The sequence below is a fragment of the Natator depressus genome, chromosome 6 (genome assembly GCF_965152275.1).
Source record: "Natator depressus isolate rNatDep1 chromosome 6, rNatDep2.hap1, whole genome shotgun sequence".
In the NCBI taxonomy this organism is placed as follows: domain Eukaryota; kingdom Metazoa; phylum Chordata; order Testudines; family Cheloniidae; genus Natator; species Natator depressus.
The window spans coordinates 28,772,669-28,792,583 of record NC_134239.1 but is presented as its reverse complement, the minus strand read 5'-3'; the positions used below and the strand labels follow the sequence as shown (position 1 = coordinate 28,792,583).

Sequence of the window (19,915 nt, the reverse complement as noted above, 5' to 3'; positions counted from 1 at the left end):
ATGCCACAGGGGATTTGGAATGTACATGCTCTCTGAGGTATAAGCCCTCTTCACAACTGGACAAACCAGTAAAGAAACATAAAAGAGAAATAGAAAATATAGGAATTAGATGAAATGTAGGTGTAGCTGGAGCACAAGGAGGATTGGAAAAGAAATCTAGGTATAATATGGCTGTGGATTATTATATTTGTATGTGATTATTTTATTTAATCCGAAAATGTTTGACTGCATGTATAAAGTGGAGCTCAGAGTGTGTCTCATAAGGCTTGGACAGTGACTGTATGCTGCTGTTAGTTTACAGAATGTAAGTATTGAAGTGAAAATGCAAGTCTTAATGCCTTGAAACAAGTTGGAATACTGGGGAAAAAATCGGTCAATGGAAATACTGTACTAATTGCTATTGAATTAAGTAACTAACGGTACCATGTGCTTTTAATAGCACCTTATAGCCATCATGGCAACATCATCTGAGGAAGTGTTACTGATAGTAAAGAAGGTGCGTCAAAAGAAACAGGATGGGGCTCTCTACCTTATGGCTGAAAGGATAGCATGGGCACCTGAAGGCAAAGACCGATTCACAGTCAGCCATATGTATGCAGATATAAAATGTAAGTGAAAGCACTTTCTATTTTATCTATTGCTCTTGTATGCAAATTATCAGTAAATATTTAAATAAGACTCAAACCTTATTTCACATGTATTTGGCCAATTTGGGTATTTCATTAGATTATTCTTTCTGGCAAGCATGAGTGGAACCAGGAGTAAATTACAGGCATAGAAGATTCTGCAATTCAAAAAATTTTCAGGTGTTTTTAATGTAGACCCCAAATTTCTTAATTTTTTTTTCATTTTTCCAATTTGTTAATCTCTGCAATCGCTTGGAAGCAGAAATATGTATTGTAGCCTAATGGAAAATCACTAGGCCATATGTCTTGTTTTGGAGGATACAGGATTTATGGGGCCCAAGAGGGAACTATCTAACCCATTTTCGGCTAATTAGGATGTGCATCTAGCTCTGCCACAGTCTGTTCTATAAAACCCAGCTCACAATAAATTGATTAAAGTTTGGTAGAGTTATGTAGTCTGATGGTTTATTATACTAGCCTCTGATCTTTGAAAATCTAGATTAAAATCTGATATACAGTGGGGTTATATTGGAGAAAGGGGCTCAGATCTTGAGGTGTGGTAGGGCAGTTTATGCTGGTTTTAGGGAAGCAATGCAAATAAGATAATGCCTCAATGTAGAAGCAGGTAGATATTCACTATGGGCGGTGTCGATCTCCCCTAGTTGGTCCTGTATCTCCTTTTTCTCTGTGGCTATGGGAAAGGAGGAAGGGCTCAGGTATCCTTATGCCTTAGTGATCTCCAGATGCTCTAAGCAGCACCATGGGGCCATTGCTAGGTCCTGCAACTTGGAGGGAACAGACACTGAGGGCTGCTCTGAGTTTTGCTAGAAAACTAGCAAAGGTGGAACATAAAGGTGGCCAAGGAGTACTCTGCTGCAGCTCAGGATCTGGGCCAGGATGTCTTTGGTTGCAGTGGGAAAAGTGAGATGCAGCTTTTAAGCTAACTTGTAGAGGCAGCTGCATGCTTCTCTTCCAGGGCTGGAAGAAATGTGCTATAATACCACCAATGTGGGATATCAGGATTTAATGGGATGATACCGACAACGGCATATAAATGAATGATCTGGGGAGAAAGTTTGTTACATAAATGTACTTATATCACTAATTGCTCTTCTTTATATATTCTAGGCCAGAAAATCAGTCCGGAAGGAAAGGCTAAAATTCAGCTACAGCTGGTACTGCATGCAGGGGACACAACCAACTTCCACTTCTCTAATGAAAGCACAGCAGTGAAAGAGCGAGATGCAGTGAAGGACCTTCTTCAGCAGCTGTTACCCAAATTCAAGAGGAAAGCAAATAAAGAACTTGAGGAAAAGAACAGGTAAAGTGGGAGGGGAGAAGGAGAAGATCTTCAAAAGAGAATCTGTCATTTCCCCCTCTCTAATTACAACATAAATGTTTCTTATGACTTGTGAACAGTTCTTGAGCTATATTGCTGTAGCACAAAAATGCTTGTTGTGTTCTACTTCAGTAGTAAAAATCTGTTGGCTTTAGATTCTGGTGAAATTCCTCTGGGCATGTTTTCATTTCACAGGACTTATGTAAGCAAGCCATTTATTTTGTTAAAAGCTTTGTGACTAACCTGTTACCTTATAAGGATCAATGGATTTCAGAGAGAGACTAGAAATTACTTCCTTCTAGCAGACAAGCAGAGCAAGATAAGTGATGCATTGGAATCTATTCATTTCCTCCCCAACCCAGGAATACAAATACTTTTTCTATCCAAACAGTTTCCTTCCTAAATTGAACATAGCTATACCATTTTTCTAAATAGACTTGTGTTCAGCGGGATGGCAAATAAGACTTGAGTGCACAGTTCATTAAATATTACAGTATTTTTAAAGAGTAGGAACAGCTGTATAATTTTGAAGTATTGGAAAACTCCAGGTTTGTGTGTTAAAAAAAAAAAATAGAATTTTTTGTTGTATCTATTTAGAAAGGACATGATGGAGGGTTTGCAGACTAGAATTTGCTATGTCATTAGTAATTAGGCTTTTTTTAAACTACCCCTTTCTAAATAACTCTCAAACTGATTTCTGTCTACTTCTGTAGTATTTCTAAATTAGAATTTCTGATGGGTAATGTGAGAATTTGAGTAGGAAATTCTTCTTTAACTGTCTTAACATGTGAGGTGCAATAAATACACTGCCTACAAGAAACTAAACATAGGCTATTTGAGTTCTCCATATTTATATATTCTGTTTGCTGAGCACGTGCTTGGACTGGAGTCTTTTTTGGCCAGCATTGTCCTTTGGGGCTACACGTGCACCTTGAGTGTCCTTGTACCAAGGACACGAAGGGCAGAGTGGGTCCCTCTGCCGCTCAGTTCCTTCTCACCATCCAAAACTGCAAAATGGAGCTCCTCAGTGTCCAGGTCTCAATGCAACCTTTTTCATAATCTTTATAGATAATTGTGTATATATATTTATATTAGTGCTAGGATAGTTACTTGATTTTGGAAATGTTTACCTTCCTTATTTTGATTCCCTCCCTCCCTCCCCGTGAACCTCTGATCAGGATGTTCTTGTCAGTACGGATTAGACTACATGGCTTTAAGTATTGTCCCTTGTGCCAGGCAGCAATTCCAGTTAACAATGGGCATCCCAGATGCCTTTTTGTCTTGGAAAGGCTCATACCTCTGACAGACACTCACTGTGCAAGACTGTTGTTAGGTGAAAGTTGCTGTCAGAGCTCCTCCTCATGTCAGTACATAACATTGCAGTGGTTCTTCCAGTCCCGCGCTTCCTTTTGTTGGCTGATCTGTTTTGCAGCAGTCATTCTTCAAGCAACCTGGCACTGTGGCCTGGTCACACTTAAAGTTCAGTCTCGCTCTTGGATAGCAAAGGTCCAACCAGAAGGTCAGACAATTCTTCTGCCCCTTTTGGGTTACTCTTCAGCCCACCTTCTGGATTCTGTTCTCAGCCTCTTCTGGGCCACCTTTAAATTTGGGCTGTCAAGCTATTAAACAAATTAATTGCAATTAATCAGTTTTAATAGCACTGTTTAAATAAGTGGTATCCTATTTAATATTTTAGGATGTTTTGTACATTTTCAAAGATTGATTTCAATTACAACACAATAAAAAGTGTACAGTGCTCACTTTATATTTTTTATTACAAATATTTGCACTGCAAAGAAGATAAACAAAATAAATAGTATTTCAATTCACCTCATACAAGTACTGTAGAGGCTGGTGCAGGGAGGCTGAGCTCACCAGGCCTCTGTTCTCTATGGGGTGCCCCCCCGGGAGCAAGGGGCCAGTCGGGGCAATGGAACACAGAGGGGGTAGTCCCCAGAGCAAGGAGCCGGCCAAGGACAATAGGGTGTGCGGGGAGGTTGGTCCCCAGAGCGAGGGGCCGGCTGGGGGCAGTGGTGGACAGCAGGGTCAGGATCCCTTCCTCTCCGCCGGAGCTGGGATGATAGCCACTTCCTCTTCTCTTCTCTCCTCTTCCTGCCCTCCGGAGGCAGATTGGGTTACTGCACCTGACTGGGCACTGTAGGGTCCCTCCACAGCCGATGCCTCCTTCCCCTTCCAGAGGTATGCAATTAATACTGTTAAAACTATTAACATGTTAATTTTGTTTTCAGTTAATCACAGGCATTAACTGTGATTGACAGCCATACTTTAAATCTTTCCCTGTGGCTGTAATACAGCACTGATTTTTAGGCTGCTTTTCCTGGAGTCATTTTCATAGTAAGTTCCCCCCCAGTGTGTCTCATCCCAAGGACCTCCCTGCTTCTTGCAAACTCATAGCTCAAGGCCGCCCATAGGAGCTTAACTTGCTCCCTTTGGTTCCTTATCCCTCCAGGAGTTTCTTCTTGTCTGTGGCCTCTGGCACAGCTTTCTCTCCAACTGTTCCCTCTCAAGCCTTTTTATGAGGCCCAGATGTTCAACTTACTATCACCTGATCCCATTAGTCCAGCCCCCTCGAAATAAGTTAATTATGGCCCAAAGGACTTTAAAGATTTGGGATTTCTTACTTTTTTTTTTGTTTTGTTTTGTTTTTGTTAGACCACTCAATGCACCCAGTCTCTGATTCAGGCAGGGAAGACTCTCCCCTGGACAAAATAGGGAAGACCTCACACTTATGCCAAACAGAGACCACCATCTGGTACCTTCTTTCACCAGAGAAACTCAAAGCTTCCAAGAATGAGGCAGCATTTTCAAAAAAGGAGCTCTTCTGTCTTGGCTATGACTTCATCCCATTCTCCGTCTATATCTAAATTATTATTTCAATCGGCTGGTTGATAGTCGCTCTGATCAGTCTACTGGATCAACACCCTTCCTTCTTGTGCCACTCCCTACACACATGCAATTGGGAATCTCCTTCAATTTTTCAAGGAGTCATGGAACCTGATAACGGAGATGCTCATAGCTGGATATTCTCTACAGTTCCATACTATGCCCACTCCATCTTCCTGTCCCTTTTAGGGTTTGGGAGCATACCTGGACCATCATCAGGAGATTCTACTACATATAAACATATTGGAGCTCAGAGCTCTTCACAAAGCCTGGGCCATGTTCCTACCATTGACTCAAGGACTAACTAGTCAAGTTATGAAATACAACACAATGGCCATGTTTTATATAAACAGGCAGAGAGGGGCCTATTCATCCCCATTATGGCAGAAGGACGTGGTTTCGCTATGGAACTGGTGCATTTAGCACCAAGTATCTTCCAGGTCTACAGAAAGCTCAAATGTTCTGCTAGAGCAGACATTTTTCATCAGACCACCAGTGGATGATCAAGGATTCTGTTTTCTGCTGCATCCTTCAATAGACCTACTCACAACAGACAAGAGCAAGTAGTATGTCAGATTCTGCTCCAGGATCTCTGTTAAACACTCCTTATTCAGTGATTCACCAGGGATGATGTATGCTTACAAGCCAATCCCTGATTCCCATGGTGCTGAGGAATAGCAGATAGGATGCGGCCACAGTTATCATGATAGCTCCCGCCTGGCTGAGGTAGCTTTGGTACCTGGAGCTGATGCTGTTACCAGTTCATCCACTGAAAACCTTTCCTCTTCTATCAAACTTAATCTCTCAAAGCCAACATGAACAACTCGCATTCAAATCCAGCCTCCCTCCATCTCACTGCTTGGCTACTGAGTGGATGTCGTCAGACAGATCATTCTGGACATCTGAGGAACATGTGTTAGTCCAGAATAGGACTAATTTATGCTGCTAAATGGAAAAGATCCAGGATTTGCTGTGAACAATGTGAATCACAGCCTATTGACAACCAGGTCCCTCCTCTTTTGGATTGCTTGCTTGCTCTAAAGAGTTTTGGACTGTTGATTAGCTTTGTTAAAGTGCACCTCATAGCCCCTTCTGCTTATTACACCTTCCTCACCCCCTTGTGGTGTAATTCCTTAAAGGCCTTATGTTTTTCCACTAGTAAGGAAACCTCCCAGGACCTTAATATGGTTGTGGCATACTTAATGCTCTTCCCCCTCCTCCCATTTGAACCTTTAGCCCTGTGCTTGACTTATCTATGAAAACATCCTTTTTAGTAGCAGTTACATCAGCTAATTAGAGTTGGGGCAATACAGGCTCATATGACAGGACCTCCCTATACCGTATTTCTTAGAGATAAGGTATCACTTACACCCCATCCCAAGTTCTTGCCCAAATGATTCACTTACCAATATTCTTCCCTAAATTATATATTAATCAGGGGGAGGTTAGGCTGCACACCTTAAATTATTTGCAGAGCTCTATCCATTTATTTTCAAAGGACTAAATCCTTCAGGACCTCTCTGAATCAATTTACAGCATTTGCTGAGAAAATGAAAGGTCGAGCAGCATCAGCCCAGAGGCTATCCATGTGTGTTCAGTCTATATTAAGATTTGTTACAAATTAGCTAGTTTAGGTACCCAACAGCTGCCTGGCAAAGCATACCTGTTTCAGACACCTGAAAAGAAGTTATTTGTGGTTCAATCCATATTTCAGTAAACGTGTTCCCTGGTAGAAGCATTGAGGTCTGGTGCTGTGCTTCAATCTTTAAGTAAACTCCAGGCACCTACCTACTTGTGTCAGGTCACTGCTTGTGAGTCATCAAGAATGGAATATATATCAATAACCACTTAGGAAAAAAAGTTCTTTGAAATGTGTTTTCCATGTATATTCCGTGACCCATCCTTCTTCCCTGCTACTATGGAGTCCTAGAACATCTGGATTCTGTGATGGTGAAGGAAATAGTGGCAGTTGGGCATGCTCTGCCCTTTATGTCCTTGGAACAGGAGCATGAGGATACTCAGGGTGCATGTGCATCCCCACTGGATAGTGCTGGCCAAAAGACTAAGACTCCGATCTCAACCACCTGGGCACCAAGAGTGACTATACATTGACAACAGCTTTCAAACTCCAGTTACTATAAGGCAAGTAACTTTTTTCTTTTTGTGGGTGCTGTCTTGTATTAACTTTTCTAGGGATCACCATTTTTGCCCATTAAAACTATCCCTCATCCAGCAGCTTTGTTTCTGTTTAGGGCTTGTCTACACAAGGACACTCACAAAAGTTAAGATGAATCAACTAAAGATGTGAAATTAAAGTGCATAAATTAAAGCACATTAAACCTGGGTGGACTCTTAAGTGAGGATTAAGCTACAGCGAACTACGGCCATTTTACTTCTGAATGAGTGACCATACAGGAGTTTAATGCCTTTTAAACTAATGCTTGTGAACTTCACACTCTCAGGGAAGTGAAAACAAATCAACTGAGTGTCCCCATGCGGACAAACCCTTAGTCTCTCCCCTTTGGCCAATATGAATAGCAGTATTGGCTTCAATATCTCACTTGTACGACTAATTAATTTTTCTTTGACAATGCTGTGCGTTTCTTACCTCACTGATCTGTTCCCTTCAGGAACCCATATGGCTTATTGACATGGAAATCCTGCCGAATTAGTGTGGAATGTTTCAATTTTATTCAATACATTCTTTTACTAGAATGCTGCAAGAAGATCCTGTTTTGTTTCAGCTTTATAAAGATCTCGTTGTGAGCCAAGTAATTAGTGCTGAAGAATTCTGGGCCAACCGTTTAAGCTTGAATGCTGTGGATAATTCTGTGGCACCTAGTAAGCAGGATGTGGGCATCTCTGCAGCTTTTCTGGTACGTTTGACCTACATAGCATAGGAAGGATTTTAAAACAAAAACATTTATTTCTTGACTAGACTTTCTTTGTAAAATGTGGATGAATTTAAATTTTACCCCAGATACAATTTGCTTTGAAATCTTTTTCTACCTAATGCAATACAAAAAAAAGGCCCTGCCTTGAGTTTTAATGTGGTGTTTTTTGTAAGTGAAATTCCCCAATTCTAAACAAGAGTATCCATTATCTTTCCATAGTCTCAGAAGTTAAGCCAATCTCCTTGTCAGTGCAGGATTGTTCTCTGCATATACCCTAAAGTGTTCTGTCTGGTCTATTTATAAATGTCATGAGAAAGGAGGTTTCCTCTATTTCCTGTTACACTTCCATATTCTGCTATACCGCTCCATCTGAAAGATTTTCCTGATATCTAACCTAAATTTTTTCTCTTCTATTTCATTTTCTTACTCCTTGTATGATACTTCCTCTGCCCTTTTTCTTTATACCTTCAGATATTTGTAGGCTATCTTTTCTTAGCCAAGAAATGTGTGTATTCGGTCTTTTTTTTTTAAATTGATAAATCATTCTTCCCACCTGAAAAGACAATTTTATAGTGAAAGACATTGTCTCTTAAGGAAACTAATTTATTTGCTTACAGCCAATCAAAGCTGCTCTTCATTTTGTACTGTGTCTTTAAAAAAAAAAAAACTACCCACTCTGCTACTTTTGTTTTTGTTTATATAGGTTAATTCTCTCTTACAGCTATCTTAAATGTGGGTTCACACATCAGTTTTAACAAGGTTTTAACTCAACCCATAACAAGATTTTACCCAGTTTGACAGTATTCTTATGTTATTCCCATAGGCTGATGTTCGGCCTCAAACAGATGGCTGCAATGGTCTGAGGTATAACTTAACTTCAGATATTATTGAATCCATATTCAGGACTTATCCTGCAGGTAGGCAGAAAAATCAATACATATGTGATACAAAGCACGCCAAGTTGATTTTATGTTTTATCATTAGAAGACTAGAGGGTTAGTCCTACACTTGTTTCTGTTGGTAAAATGTACAGGGCTTCTGAACATTCCCTCCTACTCCCTTCTGCACTTTTTATGTGGTCTTACTTCCTTACTTCAGTGTGGTGTTTTTTGTAGGTTCTGGAAATATTTTAGGGCTGTCGATTAATCGCAGTTAACTCACGCGATTAAAAATATTAATCGCAGTTTTAATTGCACTGTTAAACAATAGAATACCAACTGAAATGTATTAAATATTTTTGGATGTTTTTCTACATTTTCAAATATATTGATTTAAATTACAACACAGTATGCAAAGTAGACAGTGCTCACTTTGCCATTTTTACAGTGCAAGTATTTGTAATTAAACAAACAAATAGTATTTCAGTTCACCTCATACAAATACTATAGTGCAATCTCTTTATGGTGAAAGTGCAACTTACAAATGTAGATTTTTGTTGTTGTTACATAACTGCACTTAAACACAAAATGTAAAGCTGTAGAGCCTACAAGTTCACTCTGTCCTACTTCTAGTTCAGCCAATTGCTAAAACAAACAAGTTTCTTTATATTTTACAGGAGATAATGCTGCCTGCTTCTTGTTTACAATGTCACTGGAAAGAGAGAACAGGCATTCACATTGCAAGGTATTTACGTGCCTGATATACTAAACATTCATATGCACCTTCATGCTTTGACCACCATTCCAGAGGACATGCTTCCATGCTGATGATGCTCATTAAAAAAATAATGCATTAAATAAATTTGTGGCTGAACTCCTTGGGGGAGAATTATGTCTCCTACTCTGTTTTAGCTGCATTCTGCCATATATTTCATGTTATAGCAGTCTCAGATGATGATCCAGCACATGTTGTTCATTTTAAGAACACTTTCACTGCAGATTTGACAAAACGCAAAGAAGGGGTACCAATGTGAGATTTCTAAAGATAGTTACAGCACTCTACTCAAGGTTTAAGAATCCAAAGTGCCTTCCAAAATCTGAGACAGACGAGGTGTAGAGCATGCTTTCAGAAGTCTTAGAAGAGCAACACTTTGATGCAGAAACTACAGAACCCGAACGACCAAAAAAGAAAATCAACCTTCTGCTGGTGGCATCTGACTCAGATGATGAAAATGAACATGTGTTGGTCCGCACTGCTTTGGATGGTTATCGAACAGAACCTGTTATCAGCATGGACGCATATCCTCTGAAATGGTGGTTGAAGTATGAAGAGACCTATGAATCTTTAGTCCATCTGGCACATGCCGGCTACAATAGTGTACCATTCGAACACCTGTTCTCGCTTTCAGGTGATACTGTAAACAAGAAGTGGACAACATTATCTTCTGCAAATGTAAGCAAAGTTGTTTGTCTGAGCGATTGGCTGAACAAGAAGTAGAACTGAGTGGACTTGTATGCGCTAAAGTTTTACATTTTTATTTTTGAATGCAGGGGTTTTGGTTTTTTTACATAATTCTACATTTGTATGGTCAACATCCATGATAAAGAGATTGCACTACAGTACTTGTACTAGGTGAATTGAAAAATACTATTTTTTACAGTGCAAATATTTGTAATAAAAAATAAAGTGAGCACTGTACACTTTGTATTGTGTTGTAATTGAAATCAATATATTTGAAAATGTAGAAAATATCAAGTTATTTAAATAAATGGTATTCCATGGTTTAAGAGTTTGATTAATATGCAATTAATCACAACTAATTTTTTTGATCACTTGACGGCCCTAATTTTAAGGCTTGAGGCTGAAAAGAGACTCTGGAATTATTCAGTTTGCTTTGCCTTTAAGCCATGAGTAAATGTTCATGCTAAGTTCCACTCTCCAGTTGAAGGATTTTTTTTTTAACGATTCTAAAATTTTCTAATGAGAGATTGTTGGTAAATTATCTGATTTACAAATGCTAGATTGGACCCTGATACTGACATTAGTTTGATCAGTCCTGGATGAAAAAGAACCAGTCCATCTTGGGAACACTATGGAAGGATTCCTCTTAAATAACTAGACTTCTGACCTTCGAAATTTTCCAGATGTGCTCAGCTGTACCATTTTCAAAGTTTATAGGCTATTGGTGTTTGTTTCCAATACCTAATAAGCATTGTTGGGCATGACAGAACTTCAGTTTGTTGCATAAATTGCCATCTCTTTTTAAAATCCAAACTCCATATCTTTTTCGTAAGTAAGTGTTTACGCCTATTCAACATAAGCTTTGGTCATTTTCCATCACACACCGACAATTAATACAGTATCTTGAATTGCAAAATAGCTTAAACACACTTTGGTTTGTTTGCAGTAAAAGTGAAATATGCAGAAAATGTTCCACATAATATGACGGAAAAAGAATTCTGGACACGATTTTTCCAGTCTCACTACTTCCATCGAGATAGGCTGAATACAGGCTCAAAAGATCTCTTTGCTGAATGTGCCAAAATGGATGAAAAAGGTAAGCTTTTCTTTCTCTGCAACAGGTGATTGTGGTGGTAGCCACAGTAAACTGAAACTTCAAAATTAATTAAAAAAATAAAGCTAAGTTTTTGAAAGCCACATTAGATTAATCAGATAAAACCAACATTCTCATTTTTAAAAATTATGTATTTGTCCTGTTATTTGATAAATGCTGCAAGATGACAGGAGCCAAGACCTGTGATGTAATCTTTAGACAGTGTTGATCACGCTGAATGTTTACAAAAAGAAAAGGAGTACTTGTGGCATCTTAGAGACTAACAAATTTATTTGAGCATAAGCTTTCATGAGCTACAGTTCACTTCATCGGATGCTTATACTCAAATAAATTTGTTAGTCTCTAAGGTGCCACAAGTACTCCTTTTCTTTTTGCGGATACAGACTAACACAGCTGCTACTCTGAAACCTATATATTTACAGTATCTGATTATGGAAGACATTTCAGGTCCTGTACTAAAATGCTTAGAAACAAATTAGTGCTTAAAAGATGCCAGCACTAGAAAATCCTTTTTATACACAACTCATGCAGCATGGATAATGTCAGTGAAAGCTTCCTCATAATGTACAACGAAGGGGCCTTAACCATACCTCTGATAGTAGGGCATAGTTTTGTTCAGGTGACTATTTATTCTGTGATGTCTCTGCTGAGACTTGCAACAGATATGGGTTTTGTGATAAATCAGTTCTCTAGAAAGTGGATAAAGATTGGTTTCTTTCACAGGCCATTTGAATACGTTCTACTTTCATTGACCACCACAGTTCTGAGACATATTTGAAACCATGACCTTGAGGTGAAAAACGTCAGTTATATTCTGAAAATGTCATCTTCTCTTGATGCATGTGTATAATCCACGAATGATACACACATGTATGGAGAGAAGATTAGATCCTTTAATATATTAATACTGAATGCTTTTCATTCTGGGATTGTCAGCTGAAGGACACTAACAAAGCAAAAACAACCAAAAGCCATACCTCATCATCAGATGTGTAAAGTGATGCATAGAAAAGCTAAGTGTTTTACCCAAGATCACACAGTAAGACAGTGGCAGAATTGGAAATAGAACATAGGAGTTATGGCTTCCAGTTCCCTGGTCTAACCACTAGTTAATACTATCTATTTAAAAATTAAATATAATACTTTATATTGAAGGCAGTACCATTGATGAATTACTAGAAAATGTTCAGAATTGTGGGTGGAAGTATCTGGAACTAGTTAGAATAATTCCTGCAATAATTTTCAAAAATACAGAGCAAAAGACTGACTTTAATGATAGATGCTATAAAGGGCTGAAAGTTACTGCACATAATAGCACTTGGACACATGCAAAACCTTCTGACAATACCCTTTTTCCCAACCATGGAACATGTTCGGAGGATTAAAAAAAAAATCGTTGTACTTTTTAGAAATACTTGTGTTCTAAAATAGATACAGCCTTGTTTTTTTTGATACCTGTAGTGTTCAGTTCACTGGTTCCTGCAAACCCATATAATCTAAAATGTACCAGATATCTTACATGTTGGTTGTTTAGATATAAACTACAAATTCAAGTTTGGCAACAACTAGTGCTGTTTTAGAAATAAATTTCCTGCACATATATTGGTGTCTAATAGTAATTTAGTACTATATGTTGTGTAAGAAAATTATGGAATCATAAAAAGGTACTGAAGTCCAGATAACTTGGAGGCTCACGCTTTATCAGCCCTGAGTGTTGACAGATATTCTTGTTTAGATACTACTTTGCAAGAAGACATTGGGTTTTTTCCTTCTCATAGGGTTAAAAACAATGGTGTCTCAAGGGGTGAAAAATCCACTGCTAGATTTAACGGCCTTGGAGGATAAATCGTTAGATGAGGTAAGTACAGAGACTGTAAAACAAAAAAAGTAAGACTTTCCACATTTTAAAACTGGATCAACTTATCAGCTTAAAAAAGGACTGCAAACAATACCAAAATACAAACTTTCCACTGAATAACTTCTGGTGCCCAATGCTAATTTTTCACTGAATTTCTCCTCTTTGTGTTGATGTTCTGGGTCTGATTCTAATCACATCAGTTCTACACCAGTGTAACTGCACAGAGTTACTTCTGATATACATTGGGGTAGTGGATGGAGAATCAGAACTTGTATTCTCAGTCTGTGTGCTATGCATCTTTTCTTTATTTGATGGCGCTGCATTACCTCAGCTGGCTTCCTAAGCACACTGGTATAAAATCTGATTTTGTTTCTAGAAGCATTCTTGTACAGCTTTTTTATTTTAAAATAGACCTCCCCTTATTTAATCCTTTCCATTTAGAGGCTACCTGGCATTGGTAAACAGGAATCCTACAATACAGAAGATTAAGATCAAAGCGAAGATAAATATAAAAGTTACCACATTTTTGGTCCAACTTATTTACTTAAAATGAAGTTAACTATATACAACACTTCTTAATATCAATTTAAAAATATTAAATACTAAATACACCTCTACCCCGATATAACGCTGTCCTTGGCAGCCAAAAAATCTTACCGTGTTATAGGTGAAACCACGTTATATCGAACTTGCTTTAGTCCACTGAAGCGCGCAGCCCCGAACCCCGGAGTGCTGCTTTACCGCGTTATATCCGAATTAGTGTTATATCAGGTTGCGTTATAGAGGTGTACTTTGCACCACACACAGCAAAGACCTGTTTGATAGTTCCAAAGATAGCATTGACTTAATGGTTAAAACAGAAGAATTAGTAGCTAGAGTCAGAGTGCAAATTAATACAACTTTATATTGTTTTACAATGATATAAAGCTGTATCCCTAAGCACTTAATAAAATTTAAAACATGACGACAGATTTGGTGAACGACATTCCTATTCATTTGTTTACTAAATAGTCCTTGGCCTACTGGATTTCTGTAAACTTCTGTAAGAATTTGGTAATTGGAGCTAACCGTTTGAAAATAAAGAATTAGCATTTATACAGAGGTTTACATGTTCAAAGTGCAAAACAAGCATAAATGCTCTCAACGTCCCTCTGAGGTTGGGAAGTGCTATCCCCAGTGTACAAATGGGGAAACGAGGCAGAGGTGAAGAGGTCACATTGCACAGAAGCAGTAGAGCCAGCATTAGGACCCTGAGGACTCCCAATACTATGTATATTCCTCTAAACCACACTGCAATGCTGTTCATTCAGTGAAGCCCAGAAAATGGGAAATGCAGAATCACTGCTACATGTCTGATCTAATGGAACATAGGGAATGGTCTCACTTTTTAGACTCAGACTTGAAGGTCAGAAGGGACCAAAATGATCATCTAGTTTGACCTCCTGCACATTGCAGACCACAGAACCTCACCCACCCACTCCTGTAATAGACCCATAACCTCTGGTTGAGTTACTGAAGACCTCAAATTGTGGCTTAAAGTTACAGAGAATCCTCCACCATTTACATTAGTTTAAACCTGCAAGTGACCTGTGCCCCATGCTGCAGTTAGTTTGGAATAACTTAACTGTTAATTACTTTACTTGCAGGGTTATGGTGTTTCCTCTGTGCCATCCACATCAAACTCCTCAAAGTCCTTAAAGGAGAGTAGCAATGCTGCCATTATAAAACGCTTTAATCATCACAGTGCCATGGTCCTTGCAGCTGGGCTCAGAAAACAGTAAGTTTCAGCATAGGAAAAAGCTCTCCGAACTGGCGACTAATTCAAACTTGAAAATTTTACAAATGTTATCTTGAAGCCTGTGGAGTATTATGATCTAAAAACAAATCTGATAGTGTGGATTCCATTTTTACTTTTAAAATCCCTTTCAATGTATAAGGCTATGCCAACCACCAAAATTAAAGATGTTATTTTTGTACAAGGTGGCGTAAAATATGGTCGTCTGGAAATACCTTCATATATTCCTCTTCTGTACTGTATCTCAAACATGGATTTTTTTCATGTTTTATTTTAAAAAAGTGCCTTGACTGATTTGCCTTAGAGAATATTTGACAACTGACAACCTCATCCAGACGATAGCCCAAATTAAGGCCTAGAAGGCCATGAGTGCAGTGAAATTGGTCCAGTTTTTACCATGCAGAGGGATAGATTGGTTGGATGCAAGGACATCACATGGAGTTCATGCCACCTGCACATTTTAACATAGCTCTGTAGGGGCTTCCTATACTGCTGTGTTCAGGAGGAGGGGACAGAAGAGCCAGGGCAACTGGGTTTACTAATGCAGATCCACGAGGTGGCTGAGTTACAGTTCTGTTGCAGTAGTGGCTGCTGTGCAGCCCAGGAAGGATTCCTTCTCCATCTGAGTCCTGCAAAACTCAGCCAACTATAGTCAACTTATCCAGTCTGTTCTTTAGGAGACACATTTTCCCCTTAGTGCTTCTTTATTTGCTCATATGATGTATTTGTGTTTTCATTTAAATAGAATACATTACCTTAATAAGCCTTTCTGATAGGAAACATTCCATCCCCCAAAACTTATATTGCTCCTTTCTACAAAATGCACAATCTGGATATTAAGGCACCTTTACTTGCCCGTCCTGTGTGGGAGTACTCCCTATTGTATGTGCACAGCAGCAATCAGAATCAGAGTGCCAATTAGAGGGAGAATAGCAACACTCATACTGTGAACGTAGCACGCCCAGCACTCCCACACTCCAGACAAGTTTGTGTGGAGGTGACAGTGTGGTGTTGGGCAAGACTTCTTCAGTGTGATACTAAAGACGATGATGCAGGCAGTGGATGCAAAGCTTAGAGAAAAACAGGATTGAGGCCCAAGAGAGCCTATGTAGAGCAGATATTCTCACTTAGCACCCTCATAGAGGAGTGTATAGAATGGCAAGCTGCCCTCCTTACCTATTTCACTGATTATCAAAAGGCATTTGACAGCCTTCACAGACATACATAGTGAATATTCTTCAGTTCTATAGCATCCCAGCTAAAGTTGTCCATATCATCAAGGCCATGTGCAGAGATCAGAAGTGTTCTAAGGGGGGGAACAACCACACAAGAGTGGTTTAATGTGGAGAGTGGCATGAAATGAGGGCTGCATTTTATCACTGCTGTTGTTTGGCATGGTCATAGACTGGATAACAAAGTAGTATATTAGCAATACAAATACTGGTATAGCATGGATAGATGGCAAATACCTAGAAAGCCGAGATTTTCCTGCACTGAACAACACCCCTGAAAAGTTAAAAACAAAGACAACCTGGCAAATACAGCATGCCAAGCAGAACTCAGAACAGACATCTGCTAAAATAAACATCCTGGAAACCCAGACATCAAGCAGTAACATCGCATTTGAAGGCAAAAACATCGAGAAAGTAGAATAGTTCACCTACCTGGGCAGCACCATCATGGCCAACAGAGACCTCAAGAAGGAAGTGACATCAAGGATAGGAAAGGCATCCAGAGCATTTATTCAACTTAACGTATGGAAAGCTAAGATACTCAGAACAAAACTGAGAATTTTCAATTCAAACGTAATCTCAGTGCTATCATATGGCCTTGAACTGGAGATCTATCAAAATGTTAGACAGAAAACTAGACCCCTTTGAAAATAAGTGCCTATGACAGATCCTGGGCATTGGTTGGAAATGCATATTTACCAGCGAAGAGATGTGAGAAATCAGCCACCAGCCACTCATCTCCACCAGAATCAGAAGGAGTAGCTGTACTCCGGAAACTAACATGGACTCCCACATGAAGATGTTAAGTAGAAACTAACTGGTATGAGGAAACAAGGGTGTCCAAGAGACACCTTAAGAAAAACCCTTAACAGGGAGGACAGAACAGTAGATCTCAACACCATAGAGCAGATGGAAGCAGCAGCAAATAACAGAGGACTAAAAGAGAGTAGTTTCTGTCCTGTGTGCCAACACTGACATGGAAATGATGTGATGTAAATGCATTAACAGTAGCACACAACGTGTGTGACTAAAGTTTTAGTTGGCAGGAGGACTTCACTGCAGTATGGTCCTGTTACCTCCCTGTCTATGTCAAGAGTACACTATTTTTTAGTTTGTGCAGAGATGAGGAATCTTATCCCCATTGCCCGTCGTCAACAAAATACTGACCCTTTTTAGAGTGACACCCAGGGGTCCAGCATTTAAGTGCAGACCTTTTTGAAAGAAATAAAGATTAACCTACTACATGTCCTCAGTCTAAATGTCAGTCTCCCACAAGATGACTTATTATTCGCTTCCTTTTAATACTGTCTTTTATTTTAAGAGAAGCACAAAATGATCACTACAATGAGACCAGCAGTATGGATGGAAACTCCCGGGATTCAGATTTCTTTCAGACACCAATAAAAAAGGTATGAACAAAGTGAGTTTTCCACTGCAATTCCAATTGACGTATAATACTGCGAACAGCTGCATAAGGCATCATCTGCTTAAAAGTATGAAGAATGATATGAATGTAAAGTCTTAAATACAACAGCCTTAAGATGAACATGCTGTTGACACAGAGCTCTTCATTTATTTAAATGCAAATAACATTAATTGATGATACAATCTTCCTGTTTTTTTTCCTTTCACTGAGTAAATATTGACATTTTCCCCCATACCTTTCTAATGGATCTTAAAAGGCATGTTCTGTTCATTGTGTGTGGTTGTATTTATGCATTACCACTGTAAGTGCCTGAGCACCTTTAGGAGAACATCCAGGCAAAGAATTAAGATAGTAGTAGTTGCAACCACTGCATGGAATTAATATATTGAATACATTGGGGAAGGAATGCACACTTACTACTTATTAGTAAACAGAATGCTAATTTGATACTTAAGCTAAAAGGGTTGACCTTGCATCAGAATCACAGTGCTCAACTGAAAGTGAGTTTCAAATTTGATTGATTATTGGTGCACAAAAATGAGGCAACTATAGTGTTTCTCTTAGAATTTTTCCACAGAGCTGCTGTGTTCAGGATACTGGAATTATGTAAAAATTGCAAAGAAAATAGAATGTTTTGAATGACTGCAATCCAAAAAGCTAAGAGGGAAAACTTCACTGACTTTTAACCTTTGCACATACACTTCCCCCAACTCCCAAAAATTACTTGAAATCTACACAAGTAACAAACAGTTTGTAGAAAATACCCATTGTAGCTTTTGTGGCAGTCACTAGCTCTGACTTCACTATATGGTGCAGTTTTCAGTGGGAATGAACAACAGAGCAGGACTAAAGGAAAATCTCTCTACACTTAATGAATGAAGAAAGCAAGAGATCTCCAAAGCAGTTTTCACTTAATTTTCATTGTATCATATTTAAGTATACTACTGTTAATGATCCTTAATATTTTCTACCACAAATGAACACCTTATTTAGCTACATATCTGCACTGGCTCTAAGGTTAAATTCCTGCACTAAAAACATTAACCCTGTTCCTTCCTCTTGTATTAAAGTAACATATGCACATAAACAGGGACTACAAAGGGTTGTTTATGTATGTGTGCACTTTTTTTTTAAATGAGGTGGCTCTGATTATAAAAAAAATCCGGGCCAGGATCTGCAGAAAAAGTAGTAAAGGCCATTAGTACTAAAACAAGCATGTGAACATGTTTTTTTAAAAAAGGGAAGGTGGCAGGGAGCTCTGCCCATGGGATGTCAGTAGAGTATTTACCTAAATATGGCTTTGGTCATGTTTTTCCTGTTCATATATTCATAGAGTGAGTTTTACCGTAACTTCCTTCAAAACTGGCAGACACTAGGTTCTTTGACAAGTTTCTGCTTTTATTAAAATTTCTCAAATGCCATTTAAAAATTTGTATAACAAGACAATGATTTTGGAATTTTTAAACATTTTAGTTGGCTTCTGTGCTTTTTAGTTTAAAAATAGTAGAAATAATTTTACGATCGGATTTACCACCACGTAACTTCCAGTGCATTTAAACACTCAGCCCAATTCTGAAGCCCTCACACAAGCATTGACTCCAATTATAATTGTCTTACCTTTTCAGAACTGACCAGTGGTATTGACAAAAAGAAAAGGAGTACTTGTGGCACCTTTAGAGACTAACAAATTTATTTGAGCATAAGCTTTCGTCAGCTATAGCTCACTTAATCGGATGCATCCGATGAAGTGAGCTATAGCTGACGAAAGCTTATGCTCAGATAAATTTGTTAGTCTCTAAGGTGCCACAAGTACTCCTTTTCTTTTTGTCAATACAGACTAACACGGCTGCTACTCTGAAACCAGTGGTATTGAGTGTCTTAAGTTCTGAGTGCCCAGTTTCAGATCCTTAAAGGGACCTGACTTTCAGAAAGTGCTGAGTACTTGCTCTCTGAAGACCTGGATCCTTTAAGATGTTAAGTTGGATACCCAGGAATGCTAGTCATTTGTAAAATTAGACCTGTCTGTTTGTGTGAAGGTCTTTGAGATTTGGCTGAGATCATAGCACAGCATGTGGCCACTTCCTGCTGCGCTGCTGAGGGAATCTTAATCACTGGGCCAACAGCCTGCCCTGGAAGGAAGACGCATTTATATGGGGGTAATCCACTTGTGGTATAGAGAAAATATGGCTGCTCTTAGGCCGCCATCCTCCTCCTTCGTCTTGCTGTTGCCAGTTGGGCTGTGATGGGAGAAAGGAGGTCCCCCTTTGCCATGGCAAATAGTATAGGGATCTTGTGGCCTTCACAGCCAGTGTCACTGAAAACTGCACTAGACAACCAGAGCCACCTATACACCTCTCCTCCCAACCTACGCTGGTGATGCACTGCCA

The 19,915-nt window shown here is 39.0% G+C and overlaps 1 protein-coding gene across 1 annotated transcript in view; it reads left to right on the top strand.

The window, feature by feature from the left end:
* The window catches only part of GTF2H1 (general transcription factor IIH subunit 1), a 36,367-nt gene that overhangs the window by 5,524 nt on the left and 10,928 nt on the right, over window positions 1–19,915 (top strand). The window contains exons 2-9 of the mRNA XM_074954887.1: window positions 440–608; window positions 1,755–1,947; window positions 7,583–7,745; window positions 8,587–8,680; window positions 11,050–11,199; window positions 12,996–13,075; window positions 14,722–14,852; window positions 17,424–17,511. Coding sequence (XP_074810988.1) covers window positions 455–608; window positions 1,755–1,947; window positions 7,583–7,745; window positions 8,587–8,680; window positions 11,050–11,199; window positions 12,996–13,075; window positions 14,722–14,852; window positions 17,424–17,511 — 1,053 coding nt within the window. The 5' untranslated portion in view covers window positions 440–454. The remainder of the gene's footprint in view (window positions 1–439; window positions 609–1,754; window positions 1,948–7,582; window positions 7,746–8,586; window positions 8,681–11,049; window positions 11,200–12,995; window positions 13,076–14,721; window positions 14,853–17,423; window positions 17,512–19,915) is intronic.